This window comes from Ranitomeya imitator, chromosome 6, assembly GCF_032444005.1.
Source record: "Ranitomeya imitator isolate aRanImi1 chromosome 6, aRanImi1.pri, whole genome shotgun sequence".
NCBI classification, from domain to species: domain Eukaryota; kingdom Metazoa; phylum Chordata; class Amphibia; order Anura; family Dendrobatidae; genus Ranitomeya; species Ranitomeya imitator.
In genome coordinates, this window is record NC_091287.1 from 289433669 (window position 1) to 289450959 (window position 17291).

The 17291-nt window shown below is 43.6% G+C and overlaps 1 protein-coding gene across 1 annotated transcript in view; it reads left to right on the forward strand.

Annotated features, from left to right (window-relative positions):
* Positions 1-17291, forward strand: part of TNFRSF11A (TNF receptor superfamily member 11a) — a 203780-nt gene that overhangs the window by 148922 nt on the left and 37567 nt on the right. The window contains exons 4-5 of the mRNA XM_069730634.1: positions 8921-9064; positions 9207-9300. Of these exons, the coding sequence (XP_069586735.1) occupies positions 8921-9064; positions 9207-9300 (238 nt within the window). The remainder of the gene's footprint in view (positions 1-8920; positions 9065-9206; positions 9301-17291) is intronic.

The window sequence follows — 17291 nt, forward strand, 5'->3', positions numbered from 1 at the left end:
TCCCAACCTTTTTTGGTTTTCGTTTTTCGCTCCCCTTCTTCCCAGAGCCATAACTTTTATATTTTTCTGTCAATATGGCCATGTGAGGGCTTAAGTTTTGCAGGACAAGTTGTTCTTTTGAATGACATAATTGGTTATAGCATGTCGTGTCGTGCTTTTTTGATAGGTTCACTAAATGCTAAAGCTAACCTTCCATTTTGATTCTATAGGTGATTACGAGTTCGTAGACACCAAACATGTCTAGGTTATTTTTTATCTAAGTGGTAAAAAAAAGAAATTGCGCAATTTTCCGATACCCGTAGCGTCTCCATTTTCTGTGATCTGGGGTTGGGTGAGGGCTTTTTTTTTGTGTGCCGAGTTTGTGTTTTTAATGACACCATTTTGGTGCAGATAAGTTCTTTTGATCGCCCGTTATTGCATTTTAATGCAATGTCGTGGCAACCAAAAAAAACTTAATTCTGGCGTTTATAATTTTTTTCTCGCTACGCTGTTTAGCGATCAGGTTAATCGTTTTTTTTTAATTGATAGATCGGGGATTCTGAACTCGGCGATGCCACATATGTGTAGGTTTGATTTTTATTTTATTTTGAATGGGGCGAAAGGGGGTGATTTTAACTTTTTTTATATATTTTTTTAAAAATTTTTTCATTTTTTAAAACATTTTTTTTTTTACTTTTGCCATGCTTCAATAGCCTCCATGGGAGGCTAGAAGCTGGCACAACTCGATCGGCTCTACTACATAGGAGCGAAGCTCAGATCGCTCCTATGTAGCCGAATTACAGGCTTGCTATGAGTGCCGACCACAGGATGGCGCTTATAGCAATTTGACATCAACAACCATAGAGTTCTCAAGGAGACCTCTGGTTATTATTCCAACGCATCGCAGACCCCCGATCACGTGACGGGGATCAGCGATGCGCTCATTTCCGGCCCGATGGCCGGAAGCGCTAGTTAAATGTCATTTAACAGTGGCGATCGCGATTCCACCCGCCGCTATTGCGGGCATATGTCAGCTGTTCAAAACAGCCGACATGCCCTGGCTTTGATGCAGGCTCACCGCCGGAGCATGCATCAAAGCAGGGGATCTGACCTTGGACATACTACCCCGTCCAAGGTCAGAAAGGGGTTAATATACTATTAGCAGCGTACCAATCAAAATAGAAAGTGATAAGCAACACTGTTCCACCCATTAACTATAATCTCTAGTGCCCAATAGTATCAATTATTCAGTGTCACTCTCCCCAATTAACTTTAACCCCTTCATGACCCAATCTCTTTTGTCCTTAATGACCTGGCCATTTTTAGCAATTCTGACCAGTGTCCCTTTATGAGGTAATAACTCAAAAACGCTTCAACGGATCCTAGCTATTCTGAGATTGTTTTTTTGTGACATATTGGGCTTCATGTTAGTGGTAAATTTAGGTCAATCATGTTTGTGTTTATTTGTGACAAAATTGGAAATTTGGCGAAAAATTTAGAAAATTTCGCAATTTAAAAATTTTATTTTTTCTGTTAAACCAGAGAGTTATGTGACACAAAATAGTTATTAAATAGTTATTAAATAACATTTCCCACATGTCTACTTTACATTAGCACAATTTTGGAAACAATTTTTGTTTTGTTAGGAAGTTATAAGGGTTAAAAGTTGACCAGCGACTTCTCAATTTTACAACAACATTTCCAAAACCATTTATTTTTAGGGACCACCTCACATTTGAAGTCAGTTTGAGGGGTCTGTATGGCGAAAAGACCCAAAAGTGACACCATTCTAAAAACTGCACCCCTCAAGGTGCTCAAAACCACATTCAAGAAGTTTATTAACCCTTAAGGTGTTTCACAGCAGCAGAAGCAATATGGAAGGAAAACATGAACATTTAACTTTTTAGTCACAAAAATGATCTTTTAGCAACATTTTGGAAACTAGACCCCCCAAGGAACTTCTCTAGATGCATAGTGAGCACTTTGAATGCCCAGGTGCTTCACAAATTGATCCATAAAAATGAAAAAGTACTTTTTTTTCACAAAAATTTTCTTTCAGCCTCAATTTTTTTTTCATTTTCACATAGGCAACAGGATAAAATGGATGCTAAAATTTGTTGGGCAATTTCTCCTGAGTACACCGATACCTCATATGTGGGGGTAAACCACTGTTTGGGCGTACGGCAGGGCTCGGAAAGGAAGGAGCGCCATTTGACTTTTTGAATGGAAAATTAGCTCCAATCGTTAGCGGACATCATATCACGTTTGGAGAGCCCATGTGTGCCTAAACATTGGAGCTCCCCCACAAGTTACCCCATATGGGAAACTAGACCTCCCAAGGAACTTATCTAGATATGTGGTGAGGACTTTGAACCCCCAAGTGCTTCACAGAAGTTTATAACGCAGAGAGATGTGAAAATAATCTTTTTTTTTCTCAAAAATGATTTTTTAGCCCGCAATTGTTTATTTTCACAAGGGTAACAGGAAAAATTGGACCCCAAAAGTTGTTGTCCAGTTTGTTTTGAGTACGCTGGTACCCCATATGTGGGGGGAACCACTGTGTGGGCACACACCCCTAACCTTAATCCCAACCCTACCCCTAACCCTAATCCCATCCCTAACTTTAGCCCCAACCCTAACTTTAGCCCTAACCCTAATTTTAGCCCCAACCCTAACTTTAGCCCAACTCACTTTAGCCCAACTCTAACCTTAATGGGAAAACGGGCGGGAGGGGGTGATCACCGGGGCAGGGAGGGAGATCAGCGGGGCAGGGGGTGATCACCGGGGCCAACAAACTTTAGCCCAACTCTAACCTTAATGGGAAAACTGGGGCGGGAGGGGGTGATCACTGGGGTAGGGGGGAGATCAGCGGAGCAGGGGGCGATCACTGGGGCAGGGGGAGATCAGTGGGGCAGGGGGGAAATCAGCGGGGCATGGGGCAGATCAGAGGGGCAGGGGGGAGGTCAAGGGGTCAATTATGGGGGCAGTGGGGCGATTATGAGGGCAGGGGGTGATCACTGGTGCGGGGGGTGATCACCGGGGGGGGCAGGAGGGGGCTGTCAGACATGGGGGCTGAGGAGATGCAGCAGACAGAGCCGGCACTAGCAGCAGGGGGGTGATCAGGGGGTGATCAATGGGGAAGGGAGCGGATGGCGGGGGAGCGGAGGGCAGCAGAGGGGAGTACCTGGCAGTGGAAGGGTAGCAAGCAGGCACCTCGCTGTTCAGCTTCCACGGACGGCATGAATCTGCACAGCGAGGCAGCCATCGTTTACTCCGCCCCTCCACATCTGAATGGAGAGATAGCGTCACATGGACGCTAACTCCAATCAGAACTGGGGGTGGTGAGAAAGAGGTCACCAGAAGTGATCGTAGCCACTGTGGGGCAAAGCCATTCCCCCTGGGCTCAAGTACAAGTCCCCCTGTACCTGCAGGTCGGGTGACATTTGAGTTAACCCGTTCACCTGACCTGCAGGAACGCGATCCCGCCATGACGCCACATAGGCATCACCGGTCGGATTGGCACCGACTTTCATGATGCCTACGTGGCGTCACAGGTCGGGAAGGGGTTAAGGCTATTATGTGCACACGAAAAATATGCAAGGTTTTATAGTACAGGAAAAGTGAATGAGATCCCTGAAATCTCATGTACATGTTGCTTATTTTTTCCTTGCAGACTGAAATCTGCATAATGTCAATTCTTGCAGCGTATTTCACCTTTTCATACTAATGAGTGGGGGAAAATATGCAAAAAGAATAATAAAAATATTTTTTTTATGCAGCGTTCTTCCTGCCATCACATTGTTATGCAGCAGAATTTTCTCCTTCAAATCCTGAATGTGTGCACATAGCCTTAGTCTCGGTCCTGTTTCCCCCCCCCCCCATTCATTACAAGTGCTTGATAGCATTATAATGAATTTCATTATAAGTCCTTGATAGCGTTCATTAAAAAGGTTCCTATGCACCTTATCCCCTTTTCTCCTCAATAAATTTTAAGTCTCTGATGATATAGTGAATTGTGACATGGGGGAGGACACTATCAGGGACTTAGCACCCTCTCACATACATATATAACATCCTCCTCCCCTACCCCCTGTTATAGGTCCATTGTAAGTCTCCCTTACTCAGATCCTAATCCCACACCCCCTTCTTTTTCTCCCCCCACCCCCATCATTGTCCTCTCCTCCACCCCATCATTGTCCACTCCCATCATTGTCCACTCCCCCACCCCATCATTGTCCACTCCCATCACTGTCTTCTGCCCACCTCCATCATTGTCCACTCCCCCACACCATCGTTGTCCCCTCCCCCATCCCATCATAGTCCTCTCCCCCACCCTCATCATTGTCCTCTCCCCAGTGTATTGGTAAACAACAACTCGCCTCTCCGTCCGTTCCCCCGCAGCATCGGTGTCACCAACAACTTTCTTTCTAACACAGGTGCGTGCAGCATTCTGATATCATCAAGCTGTTGTACACCTGTGTCACAGAGAATGCGCTGGGCATGAAGCAAAGGATGTATTCCTGCATTTTCTACTGTAGGCAGCAGGGCTGCAAGGATCTCTGTCTGCCCGCCGTACATGATGAGGGCAATCTGTCCAAGGGCCCCACTGAGCTTTTAGCTCTGAGAAACAGGCCAGATTGGCCTCATTTGTTGTGAATTCTGCTTTTGGGCTCCCTCCGGTGGTTGTAGGTGGTAATGCAGTTGTCCCTGGGTTGCAGTCCTGGACAGGTGTATCTGCTGATTGCAATTCTGACTGGGGTATTTAGGTTTGCAGGACTCATTAGTCCTTGCCAGTTGTCAATATTTCTTGGGAAGTGTTGGATCTCTGTCTGGCTTCTCCTGCTTAGCTGCCAATTCAGCAAAGATAAGTGTCTGTTTCTTTTTCTATGGCACACAAGCTGTGTGCTTGTTTTTTGATTGTATTACTGCTCTGAGTGTAGGAGTCGCTGGAGTTGCAGATATACGTTCCACGTCTTTAGTTAGATGGAGGAATTTTTTGTATAATCTGCTGTGGATATTTTTGGAAGGGTTTTAATACTGACCGCACAGAACTCTGTCCTATCCTTTCCTATTTTAGCTAGAGTGGCCTCTTGTGCTAAATCCTGTTTTCTGCCTGTGTTTGTCTTTCCTCTCCTACTCACAGCCAATCTTTGTGGGGGGCTGCCTATCCTTTGGGGTTCTGCTCTGACGCAAGGTAGTATTCCTATTTCCATCTACAGGGGTATTTAGTCCTCCGGCTGTGACGAGGTGTCTAGGGTTTGTTAGGTACACCCCACGGCTACTTCTAGTAGCGGTGTTAAGATCAGGATTTGCGGTCAGTATAGTTACCACCTACTCCAGTGTAAGTTTTCATGCTGCTCCAAGGTCACCGGATCATAACACTCATTATTAGCTGCCCTGAAAGGGTACCGGGCCCCGGTGCAGCTGCGTCAGGGGTATGTCCGCCCCTGGCTTCAGTCCCCCCCACTCCTCCAGTGCTGCATAGGCAAAGCTGCCTTTCTTAGCAGAACTGGAGAGCACACTATTCAGGCCAGTTGGCTCACCTTCTGCAGCATTGGAGGACCAGAGGGGCACTTAAGGTGGCCAGATCTAGTGATTCAGCTTCAGAGCAGGGCTAGGAGATTAGCCACCTCTGAGGTGGCTGGTAACCTAGGAAACAACTGTAATATAGAGTTAAAAACCACCATTCCTGAGAACAGAGGTAATTTTGAATAAGTTCTTGGCAAGCAGGTAGCCGGGAGGCAGATGAGGTACTGAAGATAGGATCTTAGGACAACCACTTTAGTTGTGATATAACTAAGGAAGCAGTAGTTATGTCCTAATGAGGCGAGAAATGTTTCTTTACAGTTTGGCTTCTGTGCTCATGTTATCATTCAGTCTATGCCTGCAGTGTTCATTTCTTTATGTGGTCACCACATGCTTACATATAGTTATGCATGATTACCATTTTTTTTTTCATTTCTTTAGCATTTGATCAAGCAAAGAGAAGTGGGATGTTAGGATTGGTGGGTTTTGTGGTTGAAGTTGGTGTGCCCCACCTATGTGTGGAATGTTACAGTATGATTTTGTGTTTCCTTGCTCAAAATGATTTGCTATGGAAAGAAGCAAGTTTTGAATCGGTTATGGTGTCTACTGTCAGGATACGAATATGATTTGAGGGGCAGAAAGCATGTATATTATTTAGATGTATTTTTGTTATAAACATATTTGTTTATTGCCTGTTATGGAGACAACATGTGTTTTTGACTTGTGGTGCTGTGGTTTTATCTATACTTAGAACCCGCCAACTGAAAGGAAAATATGTACATTTCTGGGAGATAATTGGAATAGAAAGTGAGATTGTTCTTTTACTGACCTTAACATTCTGCTCCCAAAACCCTATCTATCTAATTGTTGATCACAAGTCATTACAGTGACCATACATAAATACCCTCATCACACTGATAACACTGCGCAACAAATTTCAGGGAAGTTCTTGTCACCTGAGAAATTGTATTATTATTAGGCTACGTTCACATTAGCGTTACGCTAATGTGCGTCGCTGTTGCGTCGGCGACGCGCCCCTATGTTTAACATAGGGGACGCGTGCGTCTTTTTGCACGCGTTTTCCGACACGTGCGTCGTTTTAGACGCTAGCGTCGGACGCAAGAAAACGCTACAAGTTGCATTTTTCTTGCGTCCGATTTCGGCAAAAAACGACGCACGCGTCGCAAAACGCGCGCGTTTGCACGCGTTTTTCCGTGCGTCGCCGCTGCGTCGCCGACGCAACAGCGACGCGACGCTAATGTGAACGTAGACTTATTGTATCTTATAGATTTTGATATGCTGAACACGAATATGTGCTCCAAAAGTCTGTATCATGGAAGGTTTTAACCCCTTCATGACCAAAGCTTTTTATGAGTTTTCGTTTTTCACTCCCCTCCTTCCCAGAGCCATAACTTTTTTTAATTTTCTGTCAATATGGCCATGTGAGGGCTTATTTTTTGCAGAACAAGTTGTACTTTTGAACTACACAATTGGTTTTACTTTGTCGTGTACTCAAAAACGGGAAAAAAATTCCAAGTGCGGTGAAATTGCAAAAAAAGTGCAATCCCACACTTGCTTTTTGTTGGGCTTTTTTGCTAGGTTCACTAAATGCTAAAACTGACCTGCCATTATGATTCTCCAGGTCATTACGAGTTCATAGACACCAAACATGTCTAGGTTCTCTTTTATCGAAGTGGTGAAAAAAAAATCAAAGTTTGCTTAAAAAAATAAAGAAATAAATTGCGCAATTTTTCTAGACCTGTACCATCTCCATTTTTTGTGATTTCGGGTTGGGTGCAGGCTAATCGTTTGCATGCCGAGCTAACGTTTTTAATTATACCACTTCTGTGCAGATACGTTCTTTTGATCGCCCGTTATTGCATTTTAATGCAATGTCGTGACGACGAAAAAAAGTCATTCTGGGGTTGTGATTTTTTTTTATCACTACACCGTTTAGCAATCAGGTTAATTCTTTTTTCTTATTGATAGATCGGGCGATTCTGAACGCGGCGATACCAAATATGTGTAGGTTTGATTTTTTTTTTTTTCATTGCTTTATTTTGATTGGGGCGAAAGGGGGTGATTTGAACTTTCATGTTTTTTTTTGTTTGTTTTTTTTTATATTTGTAAACAATTTTTTTTTTTTTACTTTTGGCATGCTTCAATAGTCTCCATAGGAGGCTAGAAGCTGCCATAGCATGATTGCCTCTGCTACATAGAGGTGATGCTTAGCTCACCTCTATGCAGCAGATTTACATGCTTGCTATGAGCGCCGACCACAGGGCGGCACTCATAGCAATCTGCCATCAAAAACAATATGAAAATATTGTTTAAAAACGGTCAGTGAAATATTTTACCTCAATCTCTTGCTGTAAAGTCAGAATTGTCTTTTGATTCCTCCCCATGCACAGGAGATGTGGTACGCTCCGCACACGGTCAGCCGAATGATTGACTGCGCCTGCGTGCAATTCGCATAAGTGCTTGTATATGTGTAGATCAGCGATTTATGTTATTTCAGTGGAAAATTCAGAAAATACTGTTTCAGAAAAATTTCATATGAGTTTTTAGAATTCTAAGGCTGCCGTCACACTAGCAGTATTTGGTCTGTATTTTACATCAGTATTTGTAAGCCAAAATCAGGAGTGGAACAAATAGAGGGAAAAGTCTAATAGAAACATATGCACCACTTCTGCATTTATCACCCACTCCTGGTTTTGGCTGAGAAATACTGATGTAAAATACTGACCAAATACTGACAGTGTGACGGCAGCCTAACACATTGTAATGTTTCGTATAATTTCTCAAAAACCTTACGTGATAGGAAAAATCTGAAGTAATTTCTGAAATCAGCATGAAAAAAATCTATCAGGAACACTCAAAATTGTCCGAGGGACAAAACCTTTGTAACACAGTGTAACTTTTCAGTCTAAGGCTATGTTCACTTGGTGTTTTACCATCATGTCTGGCTCCTTCAGGGCTCATGTCTGAAGCCCTGGAATCTGGATTCTGGTGTATGTACTGACAGGAGCATTGACTGTAATGATGCAGACACGATGTCCATTATCAGATCATATAAGCCAAATTGAGGTGGGCTTCAAAACGCAGGCAACACATCTTGTAGCCTGCTTCAAATAGACATATATTGCCAAAAGTGATGTCTGACAAAGTACATACCGGTAGTAACTTCCAGGGCTTCAGATGTAAGCTCCGAAGAAACCACCGATGTAAGGGTAAAATACAGTGAAAACATAACCTAAAACTATTCGGATTTATTTAAATATGAAACACTTTTTTTTGTAGATTGTCGTTATTCCTATAAAGAATTTTTTAATTTGTGTTATTGAATTGCGTGGAAGATTCGATCCATATGAATTGCAGAATTACATGTACAACTATGAAACTTGTCTTCTGGCAGGAAATGCATTACGCGAGACTTTTAAGGGGAACAGTACATACCCTCGGGAATGTGAGTGCTTTGAAGGATATTACTTTGATGTAAAACAAGACATATGTATGGAGAATGACAGGTGTCTCCCTGGATTTGGAGTGCAATTACCAGGTAACTACTCAGTGTGACATGAATGGCTGCTCTTTTTGGGGGTGGTGGAGCATTTTCAGAATGATCTGTTTTGTACAATTTATTTACTAGTAGATATTTCAGGAACATGCACCTTACAGTTTGCATTTTTTCCCCCTCATAGTTCAGTCAAATAAGAATACTGTCTGCACTCCATGTCCTGTGGGATATTATTCTAACATTTCATCTGCAACAGATGCTTGCATTCACTGGACAAAGTAAGTAACTCTGTGGTTGTCTGTTTTAAAGGGAATGTCATGAAAAAAAAAAGTTTTTGAAAAATTGCTAAAATGTAATGTACTAGTTTAATTTTCTTTAAATATTAACTGTATCATAAGCTGGGGTTTAGACACGAAGCCTGTATCACACACTGGGAGTAGATACGCAGAATATAAAATGCAGTAGGATTAGATACGTTGACTGTATCACGCACTTGGATTAGATACGTGGCTCAGTAGATTGTATCATGTGCTGGGATTAAATACTGGGACTATATCTCGCTCTGTTATTAGATATGTAAACTTTATCCCTCACTGGAATTAAATACGGTGGACTGTATTATGCGTTTGGATTAGATACCCATAGTGTGTCACGTAGTATGGGGTTTAGTTATGCTCCGCTAAGCCTATATTTAATCCATCTTGTATGATGCACACAGTGTATCATTCAGGATGAGATTAGATACACCCAGTGCATCACACAGAATGGGGTTAAATACATGGTGTGTATCACACAGGATGGGGTTAGATACACTGTGTGAGCAGTGACAAGGGAAATTGTAGTTAAAAGCACTGCTCTGGACAACACTAAAATAGCTCACAACTCCTCCCACAGCTGAGAACTGGACAACCCAGGGGGCGTTCCCAGGTGAGACAGTCAGTGTAGGAGATGCTGTCAGATACCAACCACAGTTTGTTATACTCTGAGGCTACTGTATTTGTGGTTTGTAAGACTTGCTTCACACGTCCTGGTGATTCCTGCACAGGAAAAAACAGTACTGGTGAGATCTGTGGTCCATGTTCGTGTGACATCCGTATGTACGTGTGTGACATCCACGCATCCATTTGCTGTGTGTCTGTGATTCACATCTGTGTGGCATCCGTGTGCTATCTGTGTGACACGTACTGGCACCTGGGAAAAGCAGTACAGTTTGCACTGATCCCAAGCGCCGGCTGCTGAAGGCATCTCTCATCATTGTCGCCTGATCTTCCTGTGATCACATGACCAGGTGACAATGATGAGAGTTGTATTCAGTACCCACTGTGTAAAATTAAGAATTAAATTTTTTTTTAAAAATACCGTTGGCTCCCATGTGATTTTCACAAACAGCAGAGGGAAAACCCATGGCTGGAGGCTGATGTTAATAATCTGGGAAAAGGGACAATATCTCAAAAGGTTTTCAGGCTATTAATAACAGCTCACAGCTGTTTGCTTAGCCTTTACTGGTGATCATGTCAGCTTTGTATTTTCAACACCCATTATGAACCCCATAGTAAGTTTTGAAATAAACGCACAGCAAGAATAAAATACTTTATTTGAAATAACACATCATAATCCATCTCTTCGACATCTGGTTTTCAAACTTAACGATAACATGATGCGATCGTTCAGGCTGAAAACCAGGAGACCTCTCATTGATTCACCGTAGTTCATCATCCCGTCTGTGAACTGCTTGTGGGAACGCAGCTTCAGTGATCGACGGTAACCTCTATGACGTCACCGCTCGTCACTGTAGCTGCACTTGCAGCAGCTCATTTTCTCCTGGTTTTTAGCCTGGATGGTCACATAACGCCACTGTTTAGTTTGTAAACCAGATGTCACAGAGATGGATTTCGGTGTGGGACAGGATGGATTATCCTCATGTCGGACAGATGAGGGATATGGTTGCTTATTAATTTAGTTTTTTTTATAGGGAACATGCGCTTCAATGGATTTTAGGCGTAAAGGTGAGTACAACTTTGTTTTTTATTTTTTAATAAATGTGTAAACATGGAGTTGAGTTTTATTTCAAGATTTTATTCTTGCTGTGTGTTTATTTAAAAACTTACTATGGGGTTAGTAATGGGGCGTCTTATAGAGGCATTCCATTACTAACCTTTGGGCTTGATGTCAGCTGACAATGCAAAGCTGATATCAACTCCAATCCTATTACCCTACTTGCCACTGACACAAGGCAAGTGGGAAGAGTGAGGCTAAGCCCCAGATTTGGCGCATCTTATGTGCAATTTCTGGGGCGGCTGAGGGCCGATGTTGGTAGCCTGGGGGCAATATCTCTGGTCCCTTCACAGACTATCAATATCAGCCCACAGCTGTCTGTTAAACCTTTGCTGGTTCGAATTTATTGGGGACCCAACGTGATTTTTTTTTCTGGGGTCCCCATAAATTCACCAGGAAAGGCTAAGGTACTTTCACACTGGCGTTTTTTGCCAGACGTCGCAATGCGTCGTTTATGGCAAAAAAACGCATCCTGCAAAGTTGTTTGCAGGATGCGTTTTTGCCCCATAGATTAACATTGGCGACGCATTGCGACGCTTTGCCACACGTCGCAACCGTCGTGCGACGGTTGCGCCGTGTTGTGGCGGACCGCCGGGAGCAAAAAACGTTAAATGTAAAGTTTTTGCTCCTGACAAACCACTTTTTCCGACCGCGCATGCGCGGCCGGAACTCCGCCCCCACCTCCCCGCACCTCACAATGGGGCAGCGGATGCGCCGGAGAAATGCATCCGCTGCACCCGTTGTGCAGTGCGTCAAACGCTAGCGTCGGAATCTCTGCCCGACGCATTGCGACGGGGAGATTCCGACGCTAGTGTGAAAGTAGCCTAAGCAAACAGCTGTGAGCTGTTATTAATAGTCTGGGAACCTTTTGGAATATTGTCCCTTTTCCCAGGTTATTAACATCCACCCCAGAGCTTTGCCTCTGCTGGTTATGAAAATTACATGACAATGGCTGCATGAAAAAATTAGTTAATACTAATTAAAACAGTACATGTCATTTTTATTAAAAATTATGTAATCAATAATTATTAATACAAAAATAAATTTTGCAACATACAATGCCTACAAGTAGTATTCAACCCCCTGCAGATTTAGCAGGTTTAATAAGATGCAAATAAGTTAGAGCCTTCAGACTTCAAACAAGAGCAGGATTTATTAACAGATGCATAAATCTTACAAACCAAAAAGTTTTGTTGCTCAGTTAAATTTTTGTAAATTTTAAACATAAAAGTGTGGGTCAATTATTATTCAACCCCTAGGTTTAATATTTTGTGGAATAACCTTTGTTTGCAATTACAGCTAATAATCGTCTTTTATAAGACCTGATCAGGCCGGCACAGGTCTCTGGAGTTATCTTGGCCCACTCCTCCATGCAGATCTTCTCCAAGTTATCTAGGTTCTTTGGGTGTCTCATGTGGACTTTAATCTTGAGCTCCTTCCACAAGTTTTTAATTGGGTTAAGGTCAGGAGACTGACTAGGCCACTGCAACACCTTGATTTTTTGCCTCTTGAACCAGGCCTTGGTTTTCTTGGCTGTGTGCTTTGGGTCGTTGTCTTGTTGGAAGATGAAATGATGACCCATCTTAAGATCCTTGATGGAGGAGCGGAGGTTCTTGGCCAAAATCTCCAGGTAGGCCGTGCTATCCATCTTCCCATGGATGCGGACTAGATGGCCAGGCCCCTTGGCTGAGAAACAGCCCCACAGCATGATGCTGCCACCACCATGCTTGACTGTAGGGATGGTATTTTTGGGGTCGTATGCAGTGCCATCCAGTCTCCAAACGTCACGTGTGTGGTTGGCACCAAAGATCTCGATCTTGATCTCATCAGACCAGAGAACCTTGAACCAGTCAGTCTCAGAGTCCTCCAAGTGATCATGAGCAAACTGTAGACGAGCCTTGACATGACGCTTTGAAAGTAAAGGTACCTTACGAGCTCGTCTGGAACGGAGACCATTGCGGTGGAGTACGTTACTTATGGTATTGACTGAAACCAATGTCCCCACTGCCATGAGATCTTCCCGGAGCTCCTTCCTTGTTGTCCTTGGGTTAGCCTTGACTCTTCGGACAAGCCTGGCCTCGGCACGGGAGGAAACTTTCAAAGGCTGTCCAGGCCGTGGAAGGCTAACAGTAGTTCCATAAGCCTTCCACGTCCGGATGATGCTCCCAACAGTGGAGACAGGTAGGCCCAACTCCTTGGAAAGGGTTTTGTACCCCTTGCCAGCCTTGTGACTCTCCACGATCTTGTCTCTGATGGCCTTGGAATGCTCCTTTGTCTTTCCCATGTTGACCATGTATGAGTGCTGTTCACAAGTTTGGATAGGGTCTTAAATAGTCAGAAAAGGCTGGAAAAAGAGACAGTTAATCCAAACATGTGAAGCTCATTGTTCTTTGTGCCTGAACACTTCTTAATACTTTAGGGGAACCAAACAGAATTCTGGTGGGTTGAGGAGTTGAATAATAAATGACCCTCTGAAAAGACTTTTCACAATTTAAAAAAAAATAAACAAAGAAATAACATTCTTTTTTGCTGCAGTGCATTTCACACTTCCAGGCTGATCTACAGTCCAAATGTCACAATGTCAAGTTAATTCCAAATGTGTAAACCTGCTAAATCTGCAGGGGGTTGAATACTACTTGTAGGCACTGTATTTACTTTAAAGAGGTTAGCAACAAATGGAAACCATCAGTGCATGACTACTAAACAATACCATGAAATTAAAGGGAACCTCTCAGCAGGATTGTGCTGAGTAACTTATAGACAGTGTCAGGTTGGCACCGTTATACTGACTAAAATGATACCTGGGTTGATGAACTCCATCTAGTGTTTGTTGTTTAATCTTTATTTGTAGTTTTCAGTTAATGAAAAGCTCGTGCTTCAGGGCGGCCTGTGAGGGGGGCGTTTTTATGTGGTGCGCTGCTTACATGTGCATCCTTATGGCTTATGTTAGGTCTCTGATTCCACAGTGACCTGCCCCCTATTTTACATACTGAATATAATATGGTTAGAAAAAAAATAAATTACATTCATCATGCAGGTGCCGCAGCGGTAGCATGGTCGGATTTATAATATCCATATTTTTATTTTATTTGATCAAATAACTTTCTTTAGAAAAAAAAATCTTCCTCGAAATTGCACCGGCCGTGCCTGCGGAGTAGCATAATTCGGAAAGCGATAGATGCTACTGTGCAGACAACACTGCCATATTGCTTTCTGGTCTCCACCAAAATGGTGCCGGCCGCTGTTGTGAGTTCTGTTTTTGGGCTCCCTCTGGTGGTTACTGATGGTACTGGGTGATTTGTGTTCTGCTGTCTCTGGTGTCCACCTGTTCTATTAGGATTTGGGAGTTTCCTATTTAACTGGGCTTTCTTGTCATTTTCCCGCCGGCTATCAAGGTTATCAGAGTGTTTTGTTACCTCAGCTTCTGGCTTCAGTAATCTTCAGGACAAGCTAAGTTTTTGATTTTCTTGTTCCACGTTTTGATTTATTTTTGTCTTGTCCAGCTTGCATATAATTGTTTCTTTGCTGCTGGTTGCTCTAGCGGGCTGTAATTGCTCCTCATGTTCCATGAGTTGGAACATGAGTTCAAGTAATTACAGGATGGTTTTTTGAAGGGTTTTTTGCTGACCGCGCAGTTTACTTTTGTATCCTCTGCTATCTAGTTTTAGCGGGCCTCATTTTGATGAATCTGATTTCATACTGTGTATGTGCCTTCCTCTCATTTCACCGTCATTATATGTGGGGGGCTGCTATTTCTGTGGGGTATTTCTCTGGAGGCAAGAGAGGTCTGTGTTTCTTCTAATAGGGGAAGTTAGATCTTCGGCTGGTGCGAGACGTCTAGGATCAACGTAGGCACGTTCCCCGGCTATTGTTATTTGTGTGTTCAGGTTTAGGGTCGCGGTCAGCTCAGGTTCCATCACCCTAGAGCTCGTTGGTGCTTGTCCTTTTGTGATTCCCTGCCATTGGAATCATGACAGTATAGCCGGCCACAAAATGTTTGGGCTGAAGTAGGAGGAAAAGGAGTCTGAGGAAGTTTTTTTTTTTTTTCTCCTCTGAGGTTGCTGCCTAGCCCTAATTGCAGCCTGGCTGATTTTTTTTTTTTTTCCTCCTCTTAAGGCCCCTTCACATTAAGCGACGCTGCAGCGATACCGACAACGATCCGGATCGCTGCAGCGTCGCTGTTTGGTCGCTGGAGAGCTGTCACACAGACCGCTCTCCAGCGACCAACGATGCCGGTAACCAGGGTAAATATCGGGTAACTAGGCGCAGGGCCGCGCTTAGTAACCCGATGTTTACCCTGGATACCATGCTAAAAGTTAAAAAAAACAAACACTAGATACTTACCTAACGCTGTCTGTCCTCCAGCGCTGTGCTCTGCACTCCTCCTGCACTGTCTGTGAGCCGGAAAGCAGAGCGGTGACGTCACCGCTCTGCTTTCCGGCTCACAGACAGTACAGGAGGAGAGCAGAGAAGCAGAGCGCAGCGCTGGAGGACAGACAGCGTTAGGTAAGTATCTAGTGTTTGTTTTTTTTTACTTTTAGCATGGTATCCAGGGTAAACATCGGGTTACTAAGCGCGGCCCTGCGCTTAGTTACCCGATGTTTACCCTGGTTACCAGTGAAGACATCGCTGGTTCGGTGTCACACACGCCGATCCAGCGATGTCAGCAGGAGTCCAGCGACGAAATAAAGTTCTGGACTTTATTCAGCAACCAACGATCTCCCAGCAGGGGCCTGATCGTTGGTCGCTGTCACACAGAACGATTTCATTAACGATATCGTTGCTACGTCACAAATAGCAACGATATCGTTAACAATATCGTTATGTGTGAAGGTACCTTTAATCCTTGAATGGCTCTGACCTTAGCTGTTTATCATGGACGTCCAGAGTTTAGCTTCCAGCTTGAATAATCTTGCTGCTAAGGTTCAAAATATACAAGATTTTGTTGTACATGCTCCTATGTCTGAACCTAGAATTCCTATTCCAGAGTTCTTTGCTGGAGATAGATCTAGTTTTCTGAATTTTAGGAACAATTGCAAGCTGTTCCTTTCTTTGAAATCTCGCTCTTCTGGAGACCCTGCTCAGCAGGTTAAGATTATTATATCTTTCCTGCGGGGTGACCCTCAAAATTGGGCATTTGCATTGGCACCAGGGGATCCTGCGTTGCTTAATGTGGATGCGTTTTTTCTGGCATTGGGTTTGCTCTATGAGGAACCTAACCAAGAGATTCAGGCTGAAAAAGCTTTATTAGCTCTCTCTCAGGGGCAAGATGAAGCAGAAATATATTGTCAAAAATTTCGGAAATGGTCAGTGCTTACTCAGTGGAATGAGTGCGCCCTGGCTGCAAAGTTCAGAGATGGCCTTTCTGAGGCCATTAAAGATGTTATGGTGGGGTTCCCTGCGCCTACGGGTCTGAATGAGTCTATGACTATGGCTATTCAGATTGATCGGCGTTTACGGGAGCGCAAACCTGTGCACCATTTGGCGGTGTCTTCTGAACAGGCACTTGAGACAATGCAATGTGATAGAGTTCAGTCTAGAAGTGAACGGCAAAACTATAGGCGGAAAAATGGGTTGTGCTTTTATTGTGGTGATTCAGCTCATGTTATATCAGCATGCTCTAAACGCACAAAAAAGGTTGATAAGTCTGTTGCCATTAGTACGTTACAGTCTAAGTTCATTCTGTCTGTGACTCTGATTTGCTCATTATCATCCATTTCCGTCGATGCCTATGTAGATTCAGGCGCTGCCCTGAGTCTTATGGATTGGTCATTTGCCAAGCGATGTGGGTTTAGTCTTGAGCCTCTGGAAGTCCCTATTCCTTTGAAGGGAATTGACTCTACACCTTTAGCTATGAATAAACCTCAGTACTGGACACAAGTGACCATGCGTATGACTCCCGTTCATCAGGAGGTGATTCGCTTCCTGGTGTTGTATAATTTACATGATGTTCTAGTACTTGGTCTGCCATGGTTACAAACTCATAATCCAGTCCTTGACTGGAAAACAATGTCTGTGTTAAGCTGGGGATGTCAGGGGGTTCATGATGATGCACCTCCGATTTCTATCGCTTCATCTACTCCTTCTGAGGTTCCTGTATTTTTGTCGGATTATCGGGATGTTTTTGAGGAGCCTAAGCTCAGTTCGCTTCCTCCTCACAGGGATTGCGATTGTGCTATAGATTTAATTCCTGGTAGTAAATTTCCTAAAGGTC